Source organism: Genypterus blacodes, unplaced genomic scaffold (genome assembly GCF_046128005.1).
Source record: "Genypterus blacodes isolate CSIRO-AG114 ecotype Tasmania unplaced genomic scaffold, CSIRO-AGI_Gbla_v1 ptg000067l_1, whole genome shotgun sequence".
In the NCBI taxonomy this organism is placed as follows: domain Eukaryota; kingdom Metazoa; phylum Chordata; class Actinopteri; order Ophidiiformes; family Ophidiidae; genus Genypterus; species Genypterus blacodes.
Window position 1 is genome coordinate 8,837,239 of NW_027466879.1, and position 23,305 is coordinate 8,860,543.

Genomic DNA, 23,305 nt, shown 5'->3' on the forward strand with positions numbered 1-23,305 from the left:
ACACAGCCTCCCTTTAGGTCCAGCTTCACATGTATGAATAAGACATTGTTCGCACACAGAGTTATTTGTGGAGATGAACATGGCAGTGACATCTATGGGCACAAAAACGCTTTCTACATGTTAACCCTTGATGGTCCATGCGACTCCTCCCCAGTGTTTATTTATGTATTTGTTTAACTTGTTTGCATTGTTAGACATTGACCATAGTGAGAGGAGATGATGAAGCTGTTAATTCATTATTTTAGAATTATCAGAACATTTTGCAATTCAGCTTCTGAGCTAGAAAAGTCAGTTTCACACATTCCTTAGGTCCCAATCATTATTTCTTTCCCTCTTTGTCCGTCTTTCTCATTGTTCCCTTTCTCTTTGTATAACTGTATGCTCATTGTCATGTCAAATGCTTTCTTCAATAAAAAATATTGAACAATAAAAGAAAGGTCAGTTTTGTCCAGTTAATATATGATCTAATTTGTCATAAATTTGTGATGATACACAATGTAATTTAACAATTTGTAAAACTGTTATTTCAAATGTTCTATAATAATGTGACTTTGTTTAAAGAAACCCAGTGCTCTTAGTTGAATTAGAATAACTGATATGTGTGAAGGTAAACACTGTGTTAGAGCATTCAAATTAGATTACATCATATATATATTTGTTGTTGTTTAGGTTCTATGTTAGTGTTAATTTTATAAAGTAATTTCTCTGAAGGTGCATTCTCCTGTGTTGATGTCTTAAGCTCTCCCACAAAAAGCATCCAGTCCTCATGGTACACTCACCTCACAGCTTTGTCCTGAATAAATTAATGATCATTCAGAAGCACAGTGAATATTTCATAAGCAGCGGGTGGTGAAATATAGAGCGTGATGTGTGTAGCTCCTTACATAGAATACACTTATTTACTGAAGGAAATCCAGTGTCACGACTCTGCATGTATCCTGCTTTGTTTTCATATATTTTTATTGTAGCCTAAGGGAAATTTTTCAATACTTTTGCCAAAATAATGAAGCTCAGGAGCAGAGTGTGATGAAGCCATGCCGTGCTGAGCTTACATCAATACATTCATTTAAAACTAAATCAAAAAGTGCTGCTATTTCTCATGCTTCATGTCAGGAATTTGATAACTGCTGACTTTGAAAAACTACAAAAATCACTGTAGCATTGGATTAGAATTACAGGACATAAGTAGTTAATCTGTTGTATTATATTTCCCTGTCTGTCACTGCAGCTTTGTCTTATAGTTTGTGTTACTGTTTGACTGTTGTGAACCAATGTGAACAGTGCCTTACAGTATAATCTCCCCTGAGACTGAGCAGGTCTTTCTTTCTGTCCCTCCACCATCACAATGCTCTTGTATGCACAGAAACACACTGAAAACACACATAGAGCTTCACTATTTTTATCGCTGAAGAAGTACAGTGTGAACACGTCCATCCGCTCCTCGCTCAGGCTTAATTGTGTTTCTATACAAAGTCAGGAAGCTGTCTGGCCTTTAGAGCTGCTCTCTTGTGAGGAAACACACTTGCATGTTGGGCTGCTGTCCAGGCCCGTGCATGAACCACCACCGGCCCCTCAACCTGGGCCCACAGCTTTTATATTTCAATAACAAACATCATCATTATTATTATTATTATTATTATTATGATAATGTAGGGGCAAATACAAAGTAATATCACCAACAATAATTACAATATCAAAGTCTTTGTTGTCATTTTCTGTTATAGCTGAAGTGATCGAAAACAAAAGGCCTCTTTCCACCAACAACAAACGTGATAATAATGTGTGAAGTCATTGTAAAGCCATTTGGAAAGGAAAGCATTATATTAGGACATATTTCAATATTATTTTCTGTTTTTCTTGCTGTGTTTTTTTTACTTCGATTAGGTCATTGCATCTATGTTACATCATTTATATGGTGCAAAGGCAGTTCTGTCCATCTCAGTGTCTGTATATGTGTGTGTCTGGGTGTGTGTGTAAAGCTGCTGATTATGAAACTCTGGATTAACAACAAAAACACCTGCAAAATCATAACTGTTCCCTGTGTATGCAGTTCCTCTCTACATGTCTTCAATCTGTTGTAAATCAGTCAGATTTTCTCATTGTTATCTGTTAAAGAGAAACATTAGAATGATATCAATTGTAGAATAAATAAAGATGTTTACAAACAAATTCTGCAAAGTGAGAAAAGAAGAACACTAAAACGAAACAAAATAAACTATATCAAAGCTCGATTTTTGTTTTGTGAAGGCTTTAAATGTATTTCGTAGAAAAAAATAAATAAACCGAAATAAACAAAATGTAGAGCAAAATTGTACTTTTATTAATCGCTTTAAATAAATAAATGAATGAATTGAGGGGACTTTTTGGGGTGGGGGTCATTGGCTCCCACAGCAGCGGGGACGCAGCGGCGGAGGTGCCGGGCTCCCGGGCTCCCGGGCTCCTGGGCCACCAGGCTCCCGGGCCACCAGGCTCCGGCTCTCCCGCACCAGCTGAGGCGAATCTCCAGCTTGATTACGGTTCACAGCGGAATCCAACATAATTGATGACCTAATTGAAAAACTGGGGGTGGAGGAGTAGGAGGAAGAAGAGGATGAGGAAGAGGAAGGGGGGGGGGGGGAACGGGGGACGGGAGGAGAGCAGCGGCGCTCCAATGAGTGAAACTTTACTTCTGCCCCCTCCGCAGCCGCACACCGCTGAGCGCAGAGGCTTCTCTCTCACACACACACAGACACACACACCTCCACATCTCTCACACTCACGGAGCACAAACACACCTCGGCACCTTTACTTTCTACTTTAGCTGGTTGCGTGCATTTCTTTCTCCCTCTTAAACTCCTTTTTTATGAATGATTCTGTCCCGTCAGAGTGCTGCTACGTCGCCGCCCCCGTTAGCACGTCTTCACCTCGGCACATCTTCCCCGCTCAAGTTCAGACGCCACAGGGACTCGCACCACAAACGCACCTTTTTGGGAAATTATTACCCGGCGAATAAAAGCTTGACAATTGAATCCCCGGCAGATAAAGTGAGCGGCGCCATGAGTCTGAAGGCTGACGCAGAGCCCAGCAACAGCGTTTCCATCGAGGAGGAGGTGAGCTGCTTCTAACTTTGCTTTCTCTTTTGGACCGATAAGAGTTCCGTGTTCAGCGGCATAGAGGGGGGGCTTTGAAAAGTCACTTTGTCCGCTCATAGTCACGTTATGTCGGCTTTCCTCCTTCAGTTGCCATGTAATTATTTTATCAGGAGCGGAAAATTACACGGGGTTAATGAAAACGAGGGTTAATTAGAACTTTTTTGTTTTTTTTCAAAGGCAAAAACCCAAAAACCTAATTGTTTAAAATTTGCGTCCGAAGATGGGACGAAGAAATGTTTGTTTCCACTAACGCGCCCCACGTTTTTAACATTTAACTTATATCTTCAGGTGGAAATAATTAAACGGCTTAATTTGAACCAACCCGTTAGAGGTATTTCCCCTCTTATCGTTGTAGCTGATATCAATCTAATGTGAGCTGTGCCGCTTAAACGGGCTTTAAATGGACACCAAGCTAGGAAGTGACGCTCGTGTTTTAATCTTAACGCGCTTTTAAGCATTTACAGTTTAAAGCTAAATATTTAACATTTGGGTTTTCTAAGTGAGTGAAAAATTCCTTTGCTGCTCACCAAACACGCCGTCAATGCATCTGCTGTTAAATTATCTCTTGAATCAAATACAAAAAAATTAAAAGTACACGTCAAACAAACAATAATACACCATTAGATAAATATCTATACAAATGTATAAAATAAATCTTAACTTGCCTCAATCACTTCAAAACCTCGGCATGCTCAATTAAATAAAACCTAATTTTCACAATCATTTGAATAATTGTATTTGTGTGATCCATGCTGGGTGTTTCTGGCTGTCAGTCATCATTTGTGTGTGGCAGCTATGTTTCCTCTGCAGTGACTCCATATGGAGACACACTGAGCCTGGGCCTTGTTGCTTTTCCTTTGTTCCATTTTAATCAACAACAAAGCCAAGTGTGCCATTTGACTTTTCTCAGCCATGTGCAGAAGGAGGTCTTATCTTATTACAATCACACCCAAGAGGCAGAAATGACAAATGTATTCAGAAGAGTTAACTTTAAAATAAAATGCAATTAAATTGTTCATTTTGGAAGAACTGTATTGACATTCATGTCCTGCAAAATGAACTTGAATGAAGGGATAAATGTGATGTGGTGAATATCCTTTGAATCAGGTCTTCCTCTGGGCCTCAGCTGAGCACAGGCGAGGAGAAACTGAGACGCCAGCGGACTAATTATAACAACTCCATGACTTAAAGTCAAACTGAGCCGGCCTTCAATATCTGTACGTGCCGATTTGTTAGGGGCTCAGAAGTGCTGCTGTGTGGCACCTGAAAAATGCCGGAGGGCCAGCGGGGTTGGGGCCGTGGGTCAGAGGAAGGAAATGGTGTCACGCTGTGCGCTGTTCCTCTGGCAGCCCCATTGTACTGAGGGCCTCCCTCCCTACTGGCTGGGAACTAATGGGCCTCCCTCTGCACTGTAGATCTCCAGTCACAGTGGACCGCATTGGCTCTCAAACTCCAAGGTTCACTAAAGGGGATCTAGAGTCCCCCAGCAGGATCAAGATGATCTTAAGTTTACTACTCAGGATGTATTAAAGTTACTGTTTTAGTCACATAATTCGCTCTTGACGATGTTCAATCAAGTGGACATCTGATGGGTCCCTGACATCAAATGGTTAAAAACACCTGACATACAGGACAGGTGTCTCCTGGCAAACTACACCGAGTTGGTTTGGCTCAGCTGTACAAAATAATCTGCAGTAGTGACGTCAGTCTGAAGCTGATGTCACGTTTTAAGTGATGGCCTTTATTTTTTGGCTTTTGTATATTTAAATATTCTCTTTAGTCTATTACAGGCTCAAAACTCCTCTTATAAAAAGAACATTCCCAAATGTAGGATTAATTGTATTAATATGTGGGCTTTAAAGGAGTGAAGACGAGGGTCAATGCACTTTCACTTAATTATCTCTGGCTGTTCCTATATTTGTTATGAGCCTCATTTGCTGAAATGTGGAACATTCTTTTATTTCCTATCTGTTTGCGTGCGTCTGTTTAGTCTCATCTTCAGGGTCCACGACTTGATATTACAAATGTGTTCACCCAGAACTTTTTTTTGAGAAAGCTCTGCTATAACCAATATGATTCATAATGATGGAGGACTGAGGGAGATTGTATATATCCTTTGCAAAGGTTTTCTACCAAATGTTTCTGCAGGCATCAAGACTGAGGATTCTGTTTTTTTTTTAGTGTAATAAAAGAATTAACTTTGATTGCAGGTGCGAACACTGTTTGTCAGTGGCCTACCAGTTGATATTAAGCCACGGGAACTTTACCTTCTCTTCAGACCTTTTAAGGTAAGCCAAAACATGACAGGTTTGTCTTCAATCTTCTTAATGAGATCATCCAATATAACCGGGGTAGTTCATGTGTACCAGTAGCTGGAAATGAGTCATGGAAGCTCTTCAGAGAGGAGGATCTGCACACTTTAAAGAAAATCCCCTTTCAAACCCATTTGTTTAGAAATATAAATTCTCAATTGTTTCATCAGTTTGTGTATTTGTTTTTTTAAGAGTGATTTGCTCCTTTGTTTCCAACTGCACTCCTAATAGAAGTGCAGATATTTGCATATTTGGAAATGAGGCCACATCATTGTTCCATGTTTTTTGCCTGGACTCCTATTCCATATATCCCTCCCACCCGTGCCCCAGCTAACCAAATTAGAGGTGGTATCCCTCACACATGGATGATCCTGTGGAATGTGTAAATAAGTAGCCCTTGCGATTGACCAACCAAACCCTCCCTGTGACCCAGCTCGCCTACCGTTCAGGGAAATTTGATTTCCTCTCGTAACATGCGTTGTGAAATGTTTCCTTTTCTTAAGCTATTCATCCGTATCACTGTTTTCCTTTTTGGCTTCCACAATGTGTGCATTCCCAAGTCTGACTCTTTAAAATTGTTACACGCTCATTTCCAAATCACACTGTTTACAGGATGGATTTCATTCTGTTAGGGAGACACTCGAATGAGATATCTGGATTCTACTCGTCTACATATTTCTGGAGCTAAATCTGGTTTGGATTGTTGCTAAAGATTTATCACAGCCAGTGAAAGTTGTTTAATTTTCCATGGTTGTAAATCAGGATCAGGAGAGATCTCATCTATCAATACTCTGGTCAAACAAAGTTCCCCTCTGTTTTCCAGGAATCTGCTCACACTTTACCCAATCGTTATCCTTTCCTATCTTAGTTGAAGATGAAGGCTTTATTTGGAAATCATGCCTAATCTAGTAGTGCAATAAAAATCAACATACCTGATAACATCTGCTTACCCACCTGCATCAACTGTATGTGGCCTCCATTTGTCATTTCTAGCACTGATAATAAAAACATATCGGTGACATTTTCATTTTCCTTTGTCAAAATAAATTGAGAATGCACCCAAATGGGGTTCTCTTCATAAGATGAGAGCCGTTCATGGCTGGCTTCCTGCATGTGACTCCCTGCTGGATAATTGGCTGTCTTTCTCCCCTGCAGGGTTATGAGGGGTCACTGATTAAGTTAACATCAAAACAGGTGAGTCGCTTCGTCTTGGAGTGTAGAAATGAATATTTACTATACGGTCAAGCTCTCCTGCACTGTAAATGACATGCAAGTGTTAAAATATCTTCTGTCTTCCAGCCTGTTGGGTTTGTAACCTTTGACAGTCGGTCTGGAGCCGAAGCTGCCAAAAATGCATTAAATGTAAGCATCCACCGGCTTGTGTTCACTGATGCATATCCTCTATGTTGCCATTGGATTCTCCCTTAATAAATGCATTGCTTTGTAATTAAATTAGCTGTAACCTGACACTAATAATGAGGAATTACAATTTCTTTCCCCTTATAATTTTGTCAAAGCCAACATATTTTGTCCTTTTATAATTTAATGGCAGGGCCATTTTTGGAAAGAGACCTGAATCCTGTAGCCTTACGGTAGTTTACTTTGACCTTGATGCACATCCCTTGTTAGTCTGGTATAGCTTTTCTCATTTTGCATATCACTGCTGTACTGTACTACTTGTTCTATAGCCACATTGGTAGTGTTATTTGGACACATCCTCAGTAGTGTAACCTTATTTTGTCACTCAGTAGCCCACGTTTGCAGTATCTAACACTTCTCTCTAGCCTAGCCTTCCTTATGTGCATCACCTCTAGACACACCAGCAGTCGCACACAAACACATACACCAAAATACTACTCACCTGCATGTGGGCACAACGCTTAGGGCACAAGAACACAAGCAGGGTAAAGCCACAAAGAAAAAGGCTCAAGTCTCCGTTGAGCCCTTTCCTCGTCTCGCTCTCCTCCTGACCGGTGCGATGGGTTGAACTCCTCTCCGTCACCGACGCTCTCGCCTTCGTCATGAGGAAAAAGAGACGCAGGCATATAGAAAATATTTCAGGAGTGTATCCTTCAGTCTGCCCTTCTGAAGCTATGACAAATATGAAGATTTAAACGGTTAAATGTCCGAGATGTGATTTCACACCGCACAGTTTGCCGAGGGAAGCTTGAAGGATACATTCGGAGTATTGAAATAGGCCCTTAGGAAAGGAGGCTGTGTGAGACTACTGAGCTACAGCCCCTCAAACTCAGCCCACCTCCCTTACCATACAATGTCCCCCCCCCCCCGTCTCTCCCTCAGGGTATCCGTTTTGACCCCGAAAGTCCCCAGACCCTGCGCTTAGAGTTTGCTAAAGCCAACACGAAGATGGCAAAGAGTAAGCTGATGGCCACACCGAACCCCACAAATATCCACCCTGCTCTAGGAGCTCACTTCATTGCACGGGACCCATGTAAGTTGTACGGCTGCATCACTCTAGGCTCTCTCATCCACTCTCACTTTTTACCAGTACACGACTGCCCATGTCGCCCTTTATGGTCTTATGTTGTATTTGAAAAGTCAAATGGGCAGGGGAAAAAAATCTAACAAATTAAAGACTAACTCACCCTCCACATGCATGTCTCATCTCAACTCCAAGGCGGCCGCTTTGCTTCTTTCCAACATGGAAATTCTACTCTTACAGGGTTTAGCCAACAATTGGACCTGTGCTGTGTTTGTCTAAACTCCTGCTTGATTCATTGGGTTTGGCCGAATGGAGGTTGACGGTGTTCACAGTAGGGTTTTAAGTGATCTGGGCTAGATTCATTTTTGTAGTGAGATTATAAACCTTTCAACAAACCTGAAAACCACATTATGCAGAAAAAAAACCCATATTTTTACAGCACATTTTGATGACTCAATCTACCCCTTTGTTTTGTTAGCTTCTGTTCTTCTGTATATGTCGCAATTTGTAGTACTTAGGTCAGTCAGCTGTGTTTTGTTTCCTCTTGTCTGGATGTTTTCCTGCCCTGCACTTCCCCAGATGACCTGACAGGGGCAGCACTGATCCCAGCCTCGCCCGATGCCTGGACCCCCTATCCCTTGTATACCACCGAGCTGACACCAGGCCTCCCTCACGCCGCCTTCACCTACCCGGCAGCTGCTGCCGCAGCTGCAGCCCTCCACGCCCAGGTGAGGGACCAGCCGGTGTGTGTCACTACTCTTCCATAAGTATGCTTACATGTTCAGCTCTGCAGAACAACGCGCCAGTATTTAACTGCAAGCAGACGACCCTGATTATTGTTAAAGGTATTGATTGCTATAACACATTTCACAGCTGCGAAGATGAGATGTGTAAATTCCCCCGCTCAGAGCGGCTCTGAGTGGCTGTATGCAGGCCTTTTTTGGACTTCTTCTGTGAAGGATCCTGAGACATGCAGATGTTTCCTTTAGTTCCCTGCATCACTACTGTTCCCTTAAACTTTGAGAAAGCATGTTTGGATTTATTAAGCAAGTATCGGAGCTGATACTGAGGTGGGCGGGTGAGAAAGAGCTGTACAAATTGTTCATTGTACATCAGTAACTGGTGCAGTGTGAGACAAGGAATCAGGCAAGGCTGGTAACAATAGCTGTGGAAAATGTTTCTCTGGTTGGGTCACTTAAAGGTCATTGGAGTGCAAACTTCCTCCTGTGACGTAAAGGCACAGGGGAGTGCTATACTGCAAGCCAGGCATCTGTTACATTGGCCATTATGTTGGGCACAAGAAGCTGAAGAATGTGAGGTATTTGCTCTGAGGAATTGTCTGATGTGCTTCTCTGGAGGTGCCAACTTACTGTCCACGTTCTCATTTGACCCAGGCTGTGTAGGCACATACAGGGGGGGAAAGTGTTTTAATTGCAATCTGATGAAAGATCCCGAGAAGGCCCTGAATTCTGTTCCACTGGCTCACTGTTGGACTGTCGCTGACAACAATGCAGTGTTAATAACTCCAAATCTCTGATGACCCCTACGTATGTTAAGTGAGTGGTTGAGGCTTCTGTTCTTTATTGCAGATCAACATAAAGGAACGTGGCCTGGTTATGACACAGGGTTTAGTCACAGCTGTAGGAAGTCGGAGCAGTTGTTTCTCAGTGGAAATGTTTAACACATGGAGAAGTTCATCTCTCCACATTTCCATGCCTGTTAATTACTCCAGAACTATTGTCCTCATGGGGCCGCTACACGACCCACATTCCCATGGCTTCAGTGACCAGGGCTTAAAGGGACAGTTCACCTAAAACAATTCTCAAACCTTGTTTCATGGTTTGAAATGGTCAGAATTTAGGCTGAATCACTGAAGCCTGGTGTATTTGACTGTTTGTTTCTTTAGATGCGCTGGTACCCCACTCCCTCTGAGACTTCCCAGCCTGGATGGAAGTCCCGGCAGTTTTGTTAGATATTTAGTAAGTAACCTTTGGTCCAAAAAAGTTTCTTGGTTGTGTCATGCAAACTGAAACTGTAATAATGCAACATAATGATTAACTAAAATTGTACAAAGTGTCACAATAAGTAGAAATGTTTTTCCAAGGCCAATAGGCTTTAGATTGTTTTTGGTTTAAATGGCTTGTTTGCAGTAACACTCATTTTGTCTTTCTTTAGGCGTCTGGAAACCACACCTTTGTCCACCTGAAGTGAGGTTTGCCAAGATCTTCATTAATTTAATCAGGTTTATTTCATGGACAGATGTGCATTATAAACATACAGTATTTATATCTCCTCCTGATTATCTCTGGGGGAGTCTGAGTTGAAACCATCTTGCTGTCGACAATCTTGCCAACTTGCGGTACCATCTTAGCACTTCAAAAACCTCCATGAAAGCCTAGTAAACACTCCATGGATCATTAACACTGAGGAAATTGGCATGTTGAGGTTACCATTGTTAAGCTAGTCCTTCCATGCGTTGCCGTGGCTCTTGAGAGGTTTAGAAGAGTTAAGTCATTGCATGTACAAGTCTTTGACATGAATTTAGAACGCAGAGTTCTGTGTATCCTAATTTTCTTTGCGTTTGTGTTGCCTCTCTTCAGTTGCCTAGACGGCAAAATATTTTGTTTTCCTGTAGAACCCTGGTCTTACCTCTGTGACAGCTAGGCTGTTGTGTTAATGGCTTATCTCGCATGGACCTTGTGAATGCATCCCTACGTTTGATGACAATCCCAGTCCTTACCAGATCATATCAATATCTATTATTATTTTGGTCAAAAGAAAGTACAAATATTTTTGTACTTTTGGTGTAATGTATATTTAAGCATTTTGTGCAACTGAAATAATGAACCTGTATAAGTTGGATGTTTAGTCGTCTCTTGTGTTTTGGTGTTATTTTTCATCCTATAATCCTGTTGAAGTAGTTTTAAAGAAAGTGCAATTTGTTTAAAGAGGAAGTAGGTGTTTGTCCACAAATTGAAGCATTGTGAACGTGGCTAATGCCATTCTGCTAAAATGAGATTGCTGTAAAATGATCTTTCCGAATGTGAAACTGGACTACAAACGTGAAGGGTTGCTTTGGGGGGGCCATTTTGAAATGGGAAGCAGGATTAGAGTGATGGGGGAATTTAGTTTGTGGTTTAGAACATGTTTGTCTTTGTATCTGCTGTGCATAAGATGTACAAATATTCCCATCTTATGAATAAAACAAAGCGAAGTGAATGCATTTGTGACGTATGTGTCTTTATTTCTTGTTCCTACTGGTGTGTAGTTGGCATCTGTACGAGGGATTTTGTCCAATCAAAGTTGATACTTGGACTGTACATCAAGTCAAATAATTGGACTCCAAGGATGTCAGATGTGGACATCAATAATTCATACCAGCTCTTCATTTGTAATGCACCATTGCATTAGTGTCTTAGCATCATGAGCAGGCTGACCTCCACAGTCCGCCCTCATAAGTTGGTAAGCTGCTCTGCTCGACCGACCATGACGGCTCCTCCTGGGACTTATAAGTGATTGTTCAGAATACAACCAGCTGCCAAATTGTAGTGGTTGGAATGGTGTCGGTCCTGGTGGGTAAACAGTTTGTGAATGTTTCAAAGTAAATTTTGGTTACATGAGGGCTTAGTAATTCAACTCTTTACAGTAACTTCATCTGTCAACTTTACATTCTGATCATCTCTCTAAGCTACAAAACCACATTGTGGTGTCATGCTTGAGCAAACATTTTAGAAGCCCAAATGCCTTCATTTGGATCATTGCTTCTCATTTTAGATAATGCGGTCTTGCCTAACCAGTCGGCCACCATTAAGGTTTACACTGTAATAGCATTTGGATGTCAAGTAGCAGCAGTCTAGGCCTATAGCAGCATAAACTTGTGTCTGGTCCAAGGCAAGCCTGGCTGGCCCCAACTATAAGCTTTATCAAAACATTTTAAGCCGACTCTTAAACGTAGAGAAGGTGTCTGCCCCCTGGAATGGAAGATGGTCCCACAGGAGAGGAGCCTGATAACTGAAGGCTCTGCCTCCCGGTCTACTTTGAGATACTAGGAACCACAAGTAAGAGTCAATCTGTGTGAGCGCAGTGATCTAGCGTGGTAAATATGGTACTATGACCTCTTTAAGGAGTGATGGAGGCTGACTGTTAAGCATTATACAATGTTTTTTTTTTTTATAAATGGAGTGGACAGACTGGAAATGTTCCTCTAAGAATGAAGCATTTGCACTTCATGGAAAACTGGGTCATTTAACATCATTTTTACACGAAAGTTGGATTGACATGAAATCAATAAGCAGTGTGAAGATGGGGAGGATGGAAGCCACAATGTCTCTTCACTTTATTCTCCACGGAAAAGCCTCGATATAAAGGATCACATCAAATGTAAACACATTCCTGTTACAGTATGAGGTAATTTAACTGATATTTTTTGTCTGACTACACATTGTAATAATGGCGCACGGTTGTGTAGAAAACATTTTAATTGAAGGGGGCTTTTATGTTCCAAGTGATTATTGTAAAATGAAACTGTCCTCTTTTGATGTTGCAGTTGCGCAGGGTTCACATGCTCAACTTTGCTGCTAAATCCATTATCCATTATGTCAATTATGAGTATTTCCTCCATTATTGTTATAAAAAACTTTTTTTTTTGGTCCTTGTAATTTGTGGCAATTTAATCATCACTGGTTAAAACCTTGCCAATATAATCTATTAATGTGAGGTATAAACATTAGTTTTCCTCACATTTCTTCTGAGTGAAGATGAAGATTGTTCTCTTTGTGCCCTTAATGTTTCAAAGAATACACGTTAATTTTATTAGATGACTTTCAATGAACGCTGTCGACTTTGTGAAATTGTATAAATAAATCACAAATTGAGGTCAAAAATACCACTTTTGACCTTTTGATAACACATTTTTATGGAATAGGAGAGTAAACAATAAAGATCAACGTGCTGCTTAGAGGTTTATCTGTAGATGTTAAAATTATTAGGTAACGTCGTCCTCTAAAGGCCATGCACTGACATGACCAGCAGACTCTCAGGGTCTCACTGGAGGGATTAGGCTGCCCCCTCCTGGACAAAACGCACACAGGCAGCGTGAAACAGTGGACAGTGGTCCCTCTGGTGTTTTGGGTTGGGAAGATGTTGTGTTTGGAAAGTAACGGTAACATCTGATGTATCAGTTAATTTAAGTTTGAACCTGAACAGAATCTACATCTATGAAGAGATTCAGTTGACTTTGAAGGTGTGTGTTTTTATTGTAGCACTGCCTACACTGGTTACACTGCAATAAATCACATGGCTGATTTTGTTGTGATCTGTGTGTGATCTCAGGTAGCCAACCTAAACAAAGTGAAAACTACAAACCTTTAGCAGCTCCACTGTTTCTTCAACAGAGAAAACTTCTGCCTGGAGTTGCAGCCCCTGGATGTGATTATGTTAACTTGCGTTATACAAATGCTTATATGTGATGAGAATTTTACAGCTGGCTGACTTGTGTGATTATGGCATTTTCTTCTCTTTCAGGCCTCCAGATGTTGGCTTTTCCCTTCATGGTGGGCAGTGACATGTGGCCTCAGGCCTGCATTTCTCTTCCTTGGGTCTTTTTGGTAACATGGCAAGTGTAAACATCTAACAAAGCAATGCCGTTTTTTCTAACAATCTGATCTTTCACATTGCATTCACCCTGCAGTTTCTTTGGAAACTACACTTTCAAGTTAATATAATGAAGTAGTGTGTAAAGCTCCGCCAGTGTGCTGTAATGGAACCACACAACCTTTTAATTCTTTATATTTCATTGCTTCCTTGATTAACAAACAGATTTTTTTTAACCTTTGTGGATCAATAAAGTTACCTGTCCTGTGTGAAGTTTGTGAACTGTGACTAATGAAATTCTCACATTGCCTGTTGTTTTGAAGCCTGGATCATATTTCAGTCACAGTTTCACAACAGGCACAAAGGCCCATAACCTCATGTAATTGGCCAATTTAAAATCCCATCACATGATTGATGACACGTGATTATTTTTTATCTAATATCAGGAATTACACAGCTAGCAAAAGGCAAAAACTGTCACAGTCTAAACACAAAGAATTGAGTGTTTCATCCCCATTTCAGCTTCTATCTTCTTCCCTGTGTGTGTTGTTCTTCAACAATGTCAATTATTTGATTTATATTGTGGGGAGGATTTTTAACATCTGGCCATAAACCAACTGATGAAAATCAACATTTAGATAAATATAAATCACAACCCTGTGTATATATATAGGAAATACTTTGACTGAATCATTTAATTTTGGATCGGTGACGTCGTTCTTTGTGTCGGCGGCGTCTTTGATGTTTGGCACGTGCACAGCTTCCCCCACCCCCACCGCAGGCAGGCTCATCCATTTGCTGAGCGCATGTGCATGTAATTGAGATCAATTAGCGCTTACAGTTTTCATAAATATGGGCTTTTATCTCAGCCTGTGATTATTTTAGTTACATTTCCCCTAAGCTGTCAGACCACAACATGGCTTTCCCTATGGTGAGTAACGAAAAGCTGAAGTTTAACAGGTTTGGTTTACTTTCATTTTGAGCCTCTGGCCCGCCGCTGACCCTTCACCTTAACGTGACTCAAACTTAAATAACTTTTCAGAGCTGGCCGTGGAAAACCTCCATTGTCACTTTGCTAGGGCTAGGTTAACTTTGGCATTAAGGAGGATTGAATGTCTCCTCTCTTCCGGTTCTTTCCTCCAGAGAGACGACCTCCGCTGTGCTGATCATTGGGACCCCGACTCCCCCGCACTCTCCACCTGCAGCAACGCGGACATCTTCCGCCGAATGAACACCATGCTGGGCAACGCGCTGGACTTCACCGGTGTGTGCACAACACCCGGCACCAAGGGGAAGAGGGAGCTGCTCTGTGGTAAAAACGCTCGTTTTCACTCGACAAAGCGGCTCAAGGGAATAAAAACACAGCTACTTTCAAAAACATTCATTAGAATGGAACCCAGGTACACCAGAAAACTACGAAAAGGCTGTTTTTTTCACTCGGCTACAGAGCTAGAAATGAAAACAAAAGATAAATGTTGTCGTTGGGCGCTAACCAGTGTGTAATGGAGTCCTCCTGTTCGTAGTTGGCGCCACCATTGAAGTCATGTCACCCTCATTTTGTTGGTTAGCTTGTTGGCGAGATGGAAAAACCCAACAACTAGTTTGAGCCCAGGGCCGCGCGCTCGGCCGGAGTGTTGAATAACTATGGATACAATACAGCAATAAATATCCAATGGTTACAGTTTGGTTCAGGTGTGTCGGACATGAATATACGCTGTTACAGGCGACATTCATGTAGCTTTGTACTGTAATGACGACCATTCATGTAACTGAGATGAAGCAGTTCAGTAGCAGGAGGCCTCCAATGGAGGAAGAAACCCCTTCAGTCCTCACACTTATTTCATGACTTATATTTGGTCTTCCACCCAATTACACCAGGAAAATGTTGAAGTTGCTCAAGCATGGATTTTGTTCTGAGGTCAAGAGGTGCATTTATTCCAAAGGAGGCCCTTTTCATTTTCATCATTCCAGTGATTGTCATCTCTATTCAGGCGCCAACAGCTGATTCATGCTGCATCGTCTTGGTCTGCAGCATTGCAGCACTTGAGGGATTTTTCTTTTTTTCTTTTTTAGCCTTGAGTGAGATTTGCCAAGATTTAAGCTTAGCACAGTGCCCGTGTCCTTTTGCTTGTGTCGTGACCACACTTGCTTTCTCGCAGCTTTTGTTTTCCTAGCCTTTGTCAGGATGGATGGAACATGGTGATGTGAAGATGCATGGTTTTGGCTGGGTTTTGACATGAGGTCATTAAAGTGTTCCATAAACTGAATTGAATTTCAGTCCTAAGTGAGGCTTGTGAGTGAGCTAAACTTTAGGGTGGCCCAGCTGCCCCTCCATACCAGCTCGGTGTTGCTGAATCAGGCGTGTGGCTTGCAGTTGGAAGCGTTCCAGACATGTAGACGGAAGGGAGGAGCTGGCAGTGCAAACCGCTCCATCCTCCCGTCATCTGATCAGTCAGCTGCTTCCACTACAGAGACGCTTTATCTGATTTGTTTATTTTTATTCCATTGTGCATGTATGTACCGTAGCTAGAGGAAGCTGGGGGAATGTTAACTCTGAGGAAACATTACATTTCGCAAGCATTTTCCCCTGTAAATAGTAGCATTTGATGTGTAAAGTACTGGTAGTTCAGGTCTGCTGAGTCATTTGCTCTGGACTCCCATGCTGCCTCTGTAGCTCTGCCCCTCCCTCCTGCCTCTCATACAGCTCACTCAGGAAACCAGGCTAGACACAGTAAGCAGCAGGAGCTGTCTACCACCAACTCGGAGCCGTTTTCACTGTTGTGCCTTCTGGGAGAGGGGGGACATTTCTATCAACAAGCCAGTAGCTCCAGAAGGAATTTTCATTACACAGTTGTTGGGCGAGGAAGCGGTGAGGTGGGGGGGGCTGATGTCATTAGCAGGGGTGTGCGAGTGCATCAGCAGCCATGTCACATGCTGCTAGGTGGGTCATTGATGCAGACGGAGATGCATGGTAGTCGCACCGGGCACGGTGGCAGCAGGTTAGCTCCCGTCAGCCGGGAAAGGGGGAGTCGGGATGAGGAGCGGTATCTGGGGCACTTTATTAGATTTCTCTTTTTCAAAGCCTTTTACAGAAACCGTTTTGTCTAACACATCAGTATTCTCCCCCTGCCCTCTTCTATGTAGATGAATGCAGGCTACACCAACTAAGTGCTTTTGTGGCCATCTAACACTCTCCCTCTCTGTTTACGTCTCCGGCCTGGATCTCAGACCGGAAAGAATCGGAGCTGGCTACAGTGGGCAGCAGGATGCTCTTCTCCAGCTGCGGTGGCGGCGGCGGCATGTCCCCTTCCCAGGAGTTGCCCTCATCTAGGGGCCTACCGGATGTCACCGACCTGGGCCTGGGCCTCCAGTCTCTTTCTCTATCTGGGTGGGAGCGTCCCTGGAGCAGTCAGGAGACCGAAAACCACACCACCTCCTCCCATGTTCAGACTAGCTCACCCTCCAGTAAGTACCAGACTCTTATTTCATAATTGGATGAACTAACTACAGGAAAACATGAGGGATGGGCTTCACACACACACACACATACACACAATGTTTGTGTTGGTACATGTTTGAGAACAGGCTGTAGCGTCACTGGGGGCGATGATGTGGCAGTTTTGCTTTGCTGCATCTCCAGCAATCTGGCAGAAACAAAGACGCTCCATTGAAGCAACTTTCCCCTGCAGCCGTCCTTAAAGACGCTGTTAAGGTGTTACTACCTGTTGATCAATACGGCAGCTGGTGATGGCGGCTGGAGTTATCCCTTCTGCCCTAATCGACTGACCGATTCTCTAACAAAAACCCAACACTGTGAGCTGTTTTGTTTGTCTTATAATAGAAATAAGAACTGGCCCATTTTTCTCCTGACCTATTTGTGATGCTGTGTGTTTAACACCCCAGCATAGCTTCATGTGGAGTGGTCTAAACTGGGCCTGTGAAGTGGGACGGAGCTTTGAGTGCAGTCTATGGCGGAGTAATCCCCCCCAGAGCCTCATGTTGATGTTGCCGTTACAGGCCCAGCACTGCATTTCTGCCATGGTTGCCAGTTGACTCACTGGGTTATGGATGGAGGCCTGAACACACTGTAACTGTAACGCCGAAGGAATTGCTACTTGGCATTTCCTGAACTTAAAGTGGAAGAAGTAAATTAGCCTTAATTTGTGAAAAGGAGCAGCATGTTTTGGTTGATGTAGGCTTGTTTGGTGAGTCTTCATTTTACAATATAGTCTCAAATCAATACAAGCTGTAGAATCGGTACGCAAATCACATTTTTGTTTGCTCATCCAGTTTCAAGGGATTCCTTCAAATGCTCAGATGAGACTGTCATGGCTCTTGCAAAGCTCCCCTGAGTGTTGCCTGTGTAAATGCTGCGTCATTGTCCTGTTTGTCCAGTGCTGGGCCTGCTGAACAGCCCCCTGGGTAACATCCTGAGTAAGCCCCCAGGCTATCTGCCCACCGAGTCCATGGGCATGACTGCTGACTTCTTGGAGAAGTTCCCTGGGATGGCTCGCGTGGCAAACCGGCTGGATTCGCGTTCCTTTCTGGACTCCCGCTCCAGCAGTCCTGTGGACTCGGAGACCAGCGGCTTTAGCTCTGGATCAGACCACCTCTGCGACCTCCTGGTAAGGCATGATGGTTGTTTAAGCATAGTCACAGTCAGGGTGTGAGTCTGTCCGTCTCAAACCTTGATTCTTTAATAACGTGGCATAGGAGTTGACCTGAGAATGATGGCGGCTTTACACAAGTCATGTCATGTGACTTCTAGAACCAGATATTTAAAACCCCCTCTATCAGGCCAGATAGAGTAGAGGCTACACGATGACAGTTCAATGCCACCTGCAATTGCGTTATCCCACACAATATTTAAAACAACCTCGTTGAGAAAAACTCCAGGTTGTGCTCGTTTTCGTTTTGATGCAGCTGATGAAGTCAAGGTCGGGCCTGCGTAAGACACGCACACACTAATGAGAGGCAGCAGCAAAGATCGGCTATAAGTAGGGAGCTCTGGCATTCAACTGTTTGGATGGAGAGAAGGCTATGGGTGGGCAACCGCAATCGGCACACTGGTGCACTTGCATTGTCCAAAACTTTGGGGTTTCTGCCTGGACTCTTATTGCCGTACGGGACACAAACCTTCAGCTTCAGCCTCCTTTACCATCGGCACACTCCACTGTCTGTTACAGAGTGGCTGTTCTGCTTTGGCGGTGAGCCACAGGGCCATGTTACTGTGCCACGGCGCATTTGTTTGGAGCGAGCTAAGCATTTATATTGTCCATGACGGTGTGTCCAGTGAAAGTGTTTGGTGTGTCGTATCCCAATATGACCCAGACCACCTTAAGTGTAACATAGCCACACCGACGCACAACTGACTCAAATGGGAGTCATTTTTGCCACGTCATTCTTTAATTTGACTTCTCACATTATACAGGCTCTCTGCCCACCGAGTCCACGGCCATGACTGACACTATTATTGTAGCGGTGACACAATTGCAGCATTGAACCGTTTCCTTTGTATGCCACCAGAATGCTTAACGGGCTTACAGGGTAGGGAGCTTTCCTTTTGACCTTGTGGGGGTGCTGTAAGATGATAAAATGGAAATGTTTATATTCCACAGCTGCTAGATGTGTGTGTGGTTGGCTTCTAAGGCTATCAATTCAGGATTTCATCTAGTGGGTCTTTACTAATTTCCAATTATGATTGTTGAATAACAGTTATATAATAATATATATAATATATTATAATATATTAGCCTTTTCATCTTAGGGAAGGCTGTTTTGTCATTCTTCATTGATTCATTTATAGAAGAAGGATTTATTTGATGATGTTGCCCCCTTATGAGTTTATATAGGGTAAGGATATAGACTCCAGGGGTGAGTTTGCTCTCTGGCCTTGGTCATCTCCTTCACTCCTGCTAAAGCTTGGTGATCATGACGGCCCTTACTGTGATGGACTGAGCTGCAGTCCAATAAAAACCAAGTGACAAATATTTGTAGCATCTATTTCCATTTTTACATACTTTCAGCTGTTGTCCATAGAAACCTTATCCACTGTTCCAGCTGCATAAGAATGTGAAGCGCAAAAGGTGAAGATTTGATTGCAACTTTGTAGCTTCAGGGTCGTTTACAATGTTTTCCTTTAGCTGTTTAGAATAACTGCATTTCAAACATGTGGCAACAATGGCAGGCCAAGTTCATGCCTACCAGCTGGTCTACTCGCCTGCAGATAAATGAATGAATTATTACAAATTTCTAAATCGTGCCGTCTAATCTGTTTCCACTAACTAATGCACTTTCAGTCGACATTGCGGATTTCCCCTCCCCTGCCTTATCTAACGCCAAACCTGCCCAAGGATCCTCTGCGTCTGGGCTCCAGGTTGGACCACCAGGACAGCAGCTCTCCTCTGACCCCGCCGCCCAGTGCCAGCCCCGCCTCTTCAGCCATTTCCCGCCGCTGGCCTACTGGCTCTCTGTGGCCCGGTCTGGATATGCTGGACCAGTCCGACGACTCGTTCAGCATTGAGAGGGAGGCCCGCCTCCACAGACAGGCTGCAGGTACAGCTACACAACCTCTAATGTTGCTGCTCAGCCTTTTAATGGCGTGCATGGAGAAGATCCCTCACACCTTCTTCCCTCTGGCCTCCTCAGCTGTGAATGAGGCCACTTTCACCTGGAGTGGCCAGTTGCCTCCTAGAAACAACAAGAATCCTCTCTACTCCTGCAAGGTCTTTCTGGGAGGAGTTCCCTGGGACATCACTGAAGGTGAGCATTGAGAAATTAGCTTGTTCCCTGTGACTGTACCACCAATGAAGTGTTTACTTGTGTTTCTCTCAGCTGGCTTGATAAACACCTTCAGCGGCTATGGCCCTCTGACTGTGGAGTGGCCGGGTAAGGATGGCAAGCACCCTCGCTGCCCACCTAAAGGTAATATGCCCAAAGGTAACACAAGGCTGGTAGGCTACTCATTTTATTCCTTTGGTTCTAGGGTGGCACTGTGGTGAGCGCATGAGTAAATGTAAACCTGCTGCAAATGCCACTTTGAAGGTTATGAGGTTTAGCGAGGAATTGTTGCTTCGTCTCAGTGATTTTCTATACTTTTTTTTTTTTTTTTGTATAGATAAATTGTTACTGGTCATCAAAGCCGTACTTCCTGCCATGATGTGCTGTATGTAAGTCTTCCTTCTGTTTGCAGGGTATGTTTACCTGGTGTTTGAGAATGAGAAATCTGTCCAGGCCTTACTGCATGCCTGCTCCCAGGACCTGCTTCACCCCGAGGACAACGGGGAGTACTACTTCAAGATGTCTAGCCGCAGGATGAGATGCAAGGATGTGAGTACGAAGTAGACATGCAAGGCTAGACCATGTGCTCAATTCACCACACATGCAGAAATGTTAATGGGGACCTGTTGTAGAAGATATCCTGCTGTATGTGGGCAGAGGACCAGGTTTGCTGTAATCTGTCCAGTGATTTTTGTTTGGACTTTGGTTCTCCTCAGGTGCAAGTGATCCCCTGGGTCATCTCTGACAGTAACTATGTTCGCTGCCCTTCCCAACGTTTGGATCCCAGTAAAACGGTGTTTGTCGGTGCCCTGCATGGCATGCTGAATGCTGAGGCCTTGGCCAGCATCATGAACGACCTGTTTGGAGGAGTCATGTACGCTGGCATCGACACAGACAAGCACAAGTACCCCATAGGTGAGATGGCGCTGATGGATGGGCGCGTCTTTCAGTGTGGTTGGATGTACTCGTACATTTAGTGATTACTTCAGTGACAACCTCATACTTTTACCTTTAAGGTGATGCTTTGTGATTTTACAAAGAACAATGTTGGCCATCTAGTTCAATTTCTCCAAATATCCTTTAAGTTTCTAAGATTGCCTCATATCACTTTGAATATTTGTTGTGACTAGAAGTAAAAGCTCTGTGATTCCTCCTGTTTGACATGATTGAGCGTTGGTCACACTCTTCTGTCCATGAAGGCTCTGGACGTGTCACATTCAACAATCAGCGCAGCTACCTGAAGGCTGTGTGTGCTGCATTTGTGGAGATCAAAACACCCAAGTTTACAAAGAAGGTGACGTTACATTTGATGGTCATTAATCAGCATTTACTCTGTTCCAGTTGTGTGGAATTCTCACGAGGGTTAAATTGTGTAAAGCGTGTCACATTGTTACTTGTAAACGATCAATTGTGTGGCAATTTTCTAAACACTTTTGATTGGTGGACCTGCAGTTTTGACCACTGAGCATCTTGGTTTCCTCTCACTCCAGGTCCAAATTGACCCCTACCTAGAAGACTCCATGTGTCAAGTTTGCAACCGCCAAGCTGGACCTTACTTCTGCAGAGACCAGGTCAGAACCAGAACTCACTATGACCAATTATGGCCTTTCCTGTATGTTGGTTCACAGCAAGATGTCATCTCATCACCAGCAGGGCTTTTTACATCACAACAGCCGCAATGATACACTACAAAGTTCAATGTTATTAATGGAGGTTAACTTCAGATGAGCACATTGGCGTGACATGTAAATGTATGAGGCAGCGTTTGGTGTTAAGGAAGATGAATTCAGTTAAGATATTGTCCAGTCACAGTTGTCTTATATTATACTTAACCTTACCCAACATAATCAGCTTTACAAAAGGAGGATGTGTGTGTTGTATCTAATGCATTGGCGTTTGCATACTGGCGCCAACAAAATGCTGTTTGTTGGCATCTAGGCCTGCTTCAAGTACTACTGCCGCTCTTGCTGGTTCTGGCAGCACTCCATGGACATCCTGAGCAACCATCGGCCCATCATGCGCAACCAGAAGAACAGGGAATCCAGCTAGAAGTGACGGATCCCGCTGCAGGGCAGAAAAGGGCTGGAGAATGGCCCTCGCTAAGGAGAGAGGCTGCACGCCAAGGAGAGCACGAGTGCCAGACCTGAGGAAACGTGGCACGCACAGGCACTGGGGATATCACTGTAGAAATGTTCACTTTTGCACTTGCTACTTTTTGCTGTTTACTTGTTCACAGTGGCACTATGCACAGTGACCTTGTTGGGATTGACAAGGGGCCCTTCACACTTAGCATTATACTCCCATCTGCCTCTGGTCACAGGTCGGAGAAAATGCTCAAGTGGACGAAATGGCTTTTCCTTTTTTTTTTTTTTTTTTTTTTTTTGGTTTACATGTTGCATAGTTGAGAGCAGTCACGCAAGTCTCATTGGCAAATGCCATACAGTGCCTTTAAATTTTTTTTTCCTTTTTTTTTCCTTCCTTCCCCCGCCCCCAGTTGGAATCTGTTATTCCTGTGCAAGTCAACTGGTGTTTTTTACTTTTGGGAGATGAAAGTTGGGCTTCATTTAACCAGTCGCATTTCAGACATTTTTACGCAGTTTTTTACTAATTTGTAGACAAACGGTTTTAAGTCATGACATGAAAATTTTGAACAGAATTCTGCCAGGCGGCTTTTTAATTTATTCCCGCCCCCTTTAATTTTCTCCATACATTTTTCTGTGGCTGTTGGGTTTTCTTTGCCCTCCCAAAGTTCAACTGAATGGGCACAAATCGTTGAGGTATTACTTCGCTTGTCTTGGTCCAGTAATATTAATTGTAACAACATTGCTGGATATTGCTTCAACTATTTATCCATCATTTTCCAATCGGCTGATGGATCTTATTGAGACTAGAAATGAATATTCATGTTTTGATGATACAAGTTTCATTTTTGCACTTTTTTAATTTGCACTTCTGAGGGGTGGCAGTGGTTTTTAATCACTTTTGTACATCAGCAGAGGGACGTGGTGAGATTCAGCTGCTTGTTTCCTGTTGACTGTAAGAACTTC

The 23,305-nt window shown here is 43.2% G+C and overlaps 2 protein-coding genes across 3 annotated transcripts; both read left to right on the plus strand.

Annotated features, from left to right (window-relative positions):
• Positions 1 to 2,638: 2,638 nt before the first annotated feature.
• On the plus strand, positions 2,639 to 11,109 carry rbpms2a (RNA binding protein, mRNA processing factor 2a). 2 transcript variants are annotated; one of them, XM_076156058.1, is made up of 8 exons: positions 2,639 to 3,089; positions 5,342 to 5,419; positions 6,599 to 6,637; positions 6,743 to 6,805; positions 7,745 to 7,895; positions 8,466 to 8,629; positions 9,793 to 9,865; positions 10,062 to 11,109. In XM_076156058.1, exons 1-7 carry the CDS (start codon positions 2,847 to 2,849, stop codon positions 9,856 to 9,858), a joined length of 804 nt encoding a protein of 267 aa, XP_076012173.1. In that variant the 5' UTR covers positions 2,639 to 2,846; the 3' UTR covers positions 9,859 to 9,865; positions 10,062 to 11,109. The 2 variants fall into 2 exon arrangements, with proteins under 2 accessions (XP_076012173.1, XP_076012174.1); XM_076156059.1 differs by having other exon boundaries at positions 2,642 to 3,089; positions 8,466 to 8,614.
• A 3,285-nt stretch (positions 11,110 to 14,394) lies between these two features.
• On the plus strand, positions 14,395 to 22,640 carry LOC143004822 (cytoplasmic polyadenylation element-binding protein 1-like). Its single transcript, XM_076155976.1, has 12 exons — positions 14,395 to 14,409; positions 14,622 to 14,790; positions 16,680 to 16,943; positions 17,874 to 18,103; positions 19,778 to 20,033; positions 20,127 to 20,240; positions 20,313 to 20,417; positions 20,671 to 20,807; positions 20,975 to 21,173; positions 21,458 to 21,552; positions 21,749 to 21,829; positions 22,197 to 22,640. The coding sequence occupies exons 1-12, from the start codon at positions 14,395 to 14,397 to the stop codon at positions 22,305 to 22,307; spliced, it is 1,776 nt and encodes a 591-aa protein (XP_076012091.1). The 3' UTR covers positions 22,308 to 22,640.
• The last annotated feature ends 665 nt before the right edge of the window (positions 22,641 to 23,305 follow it).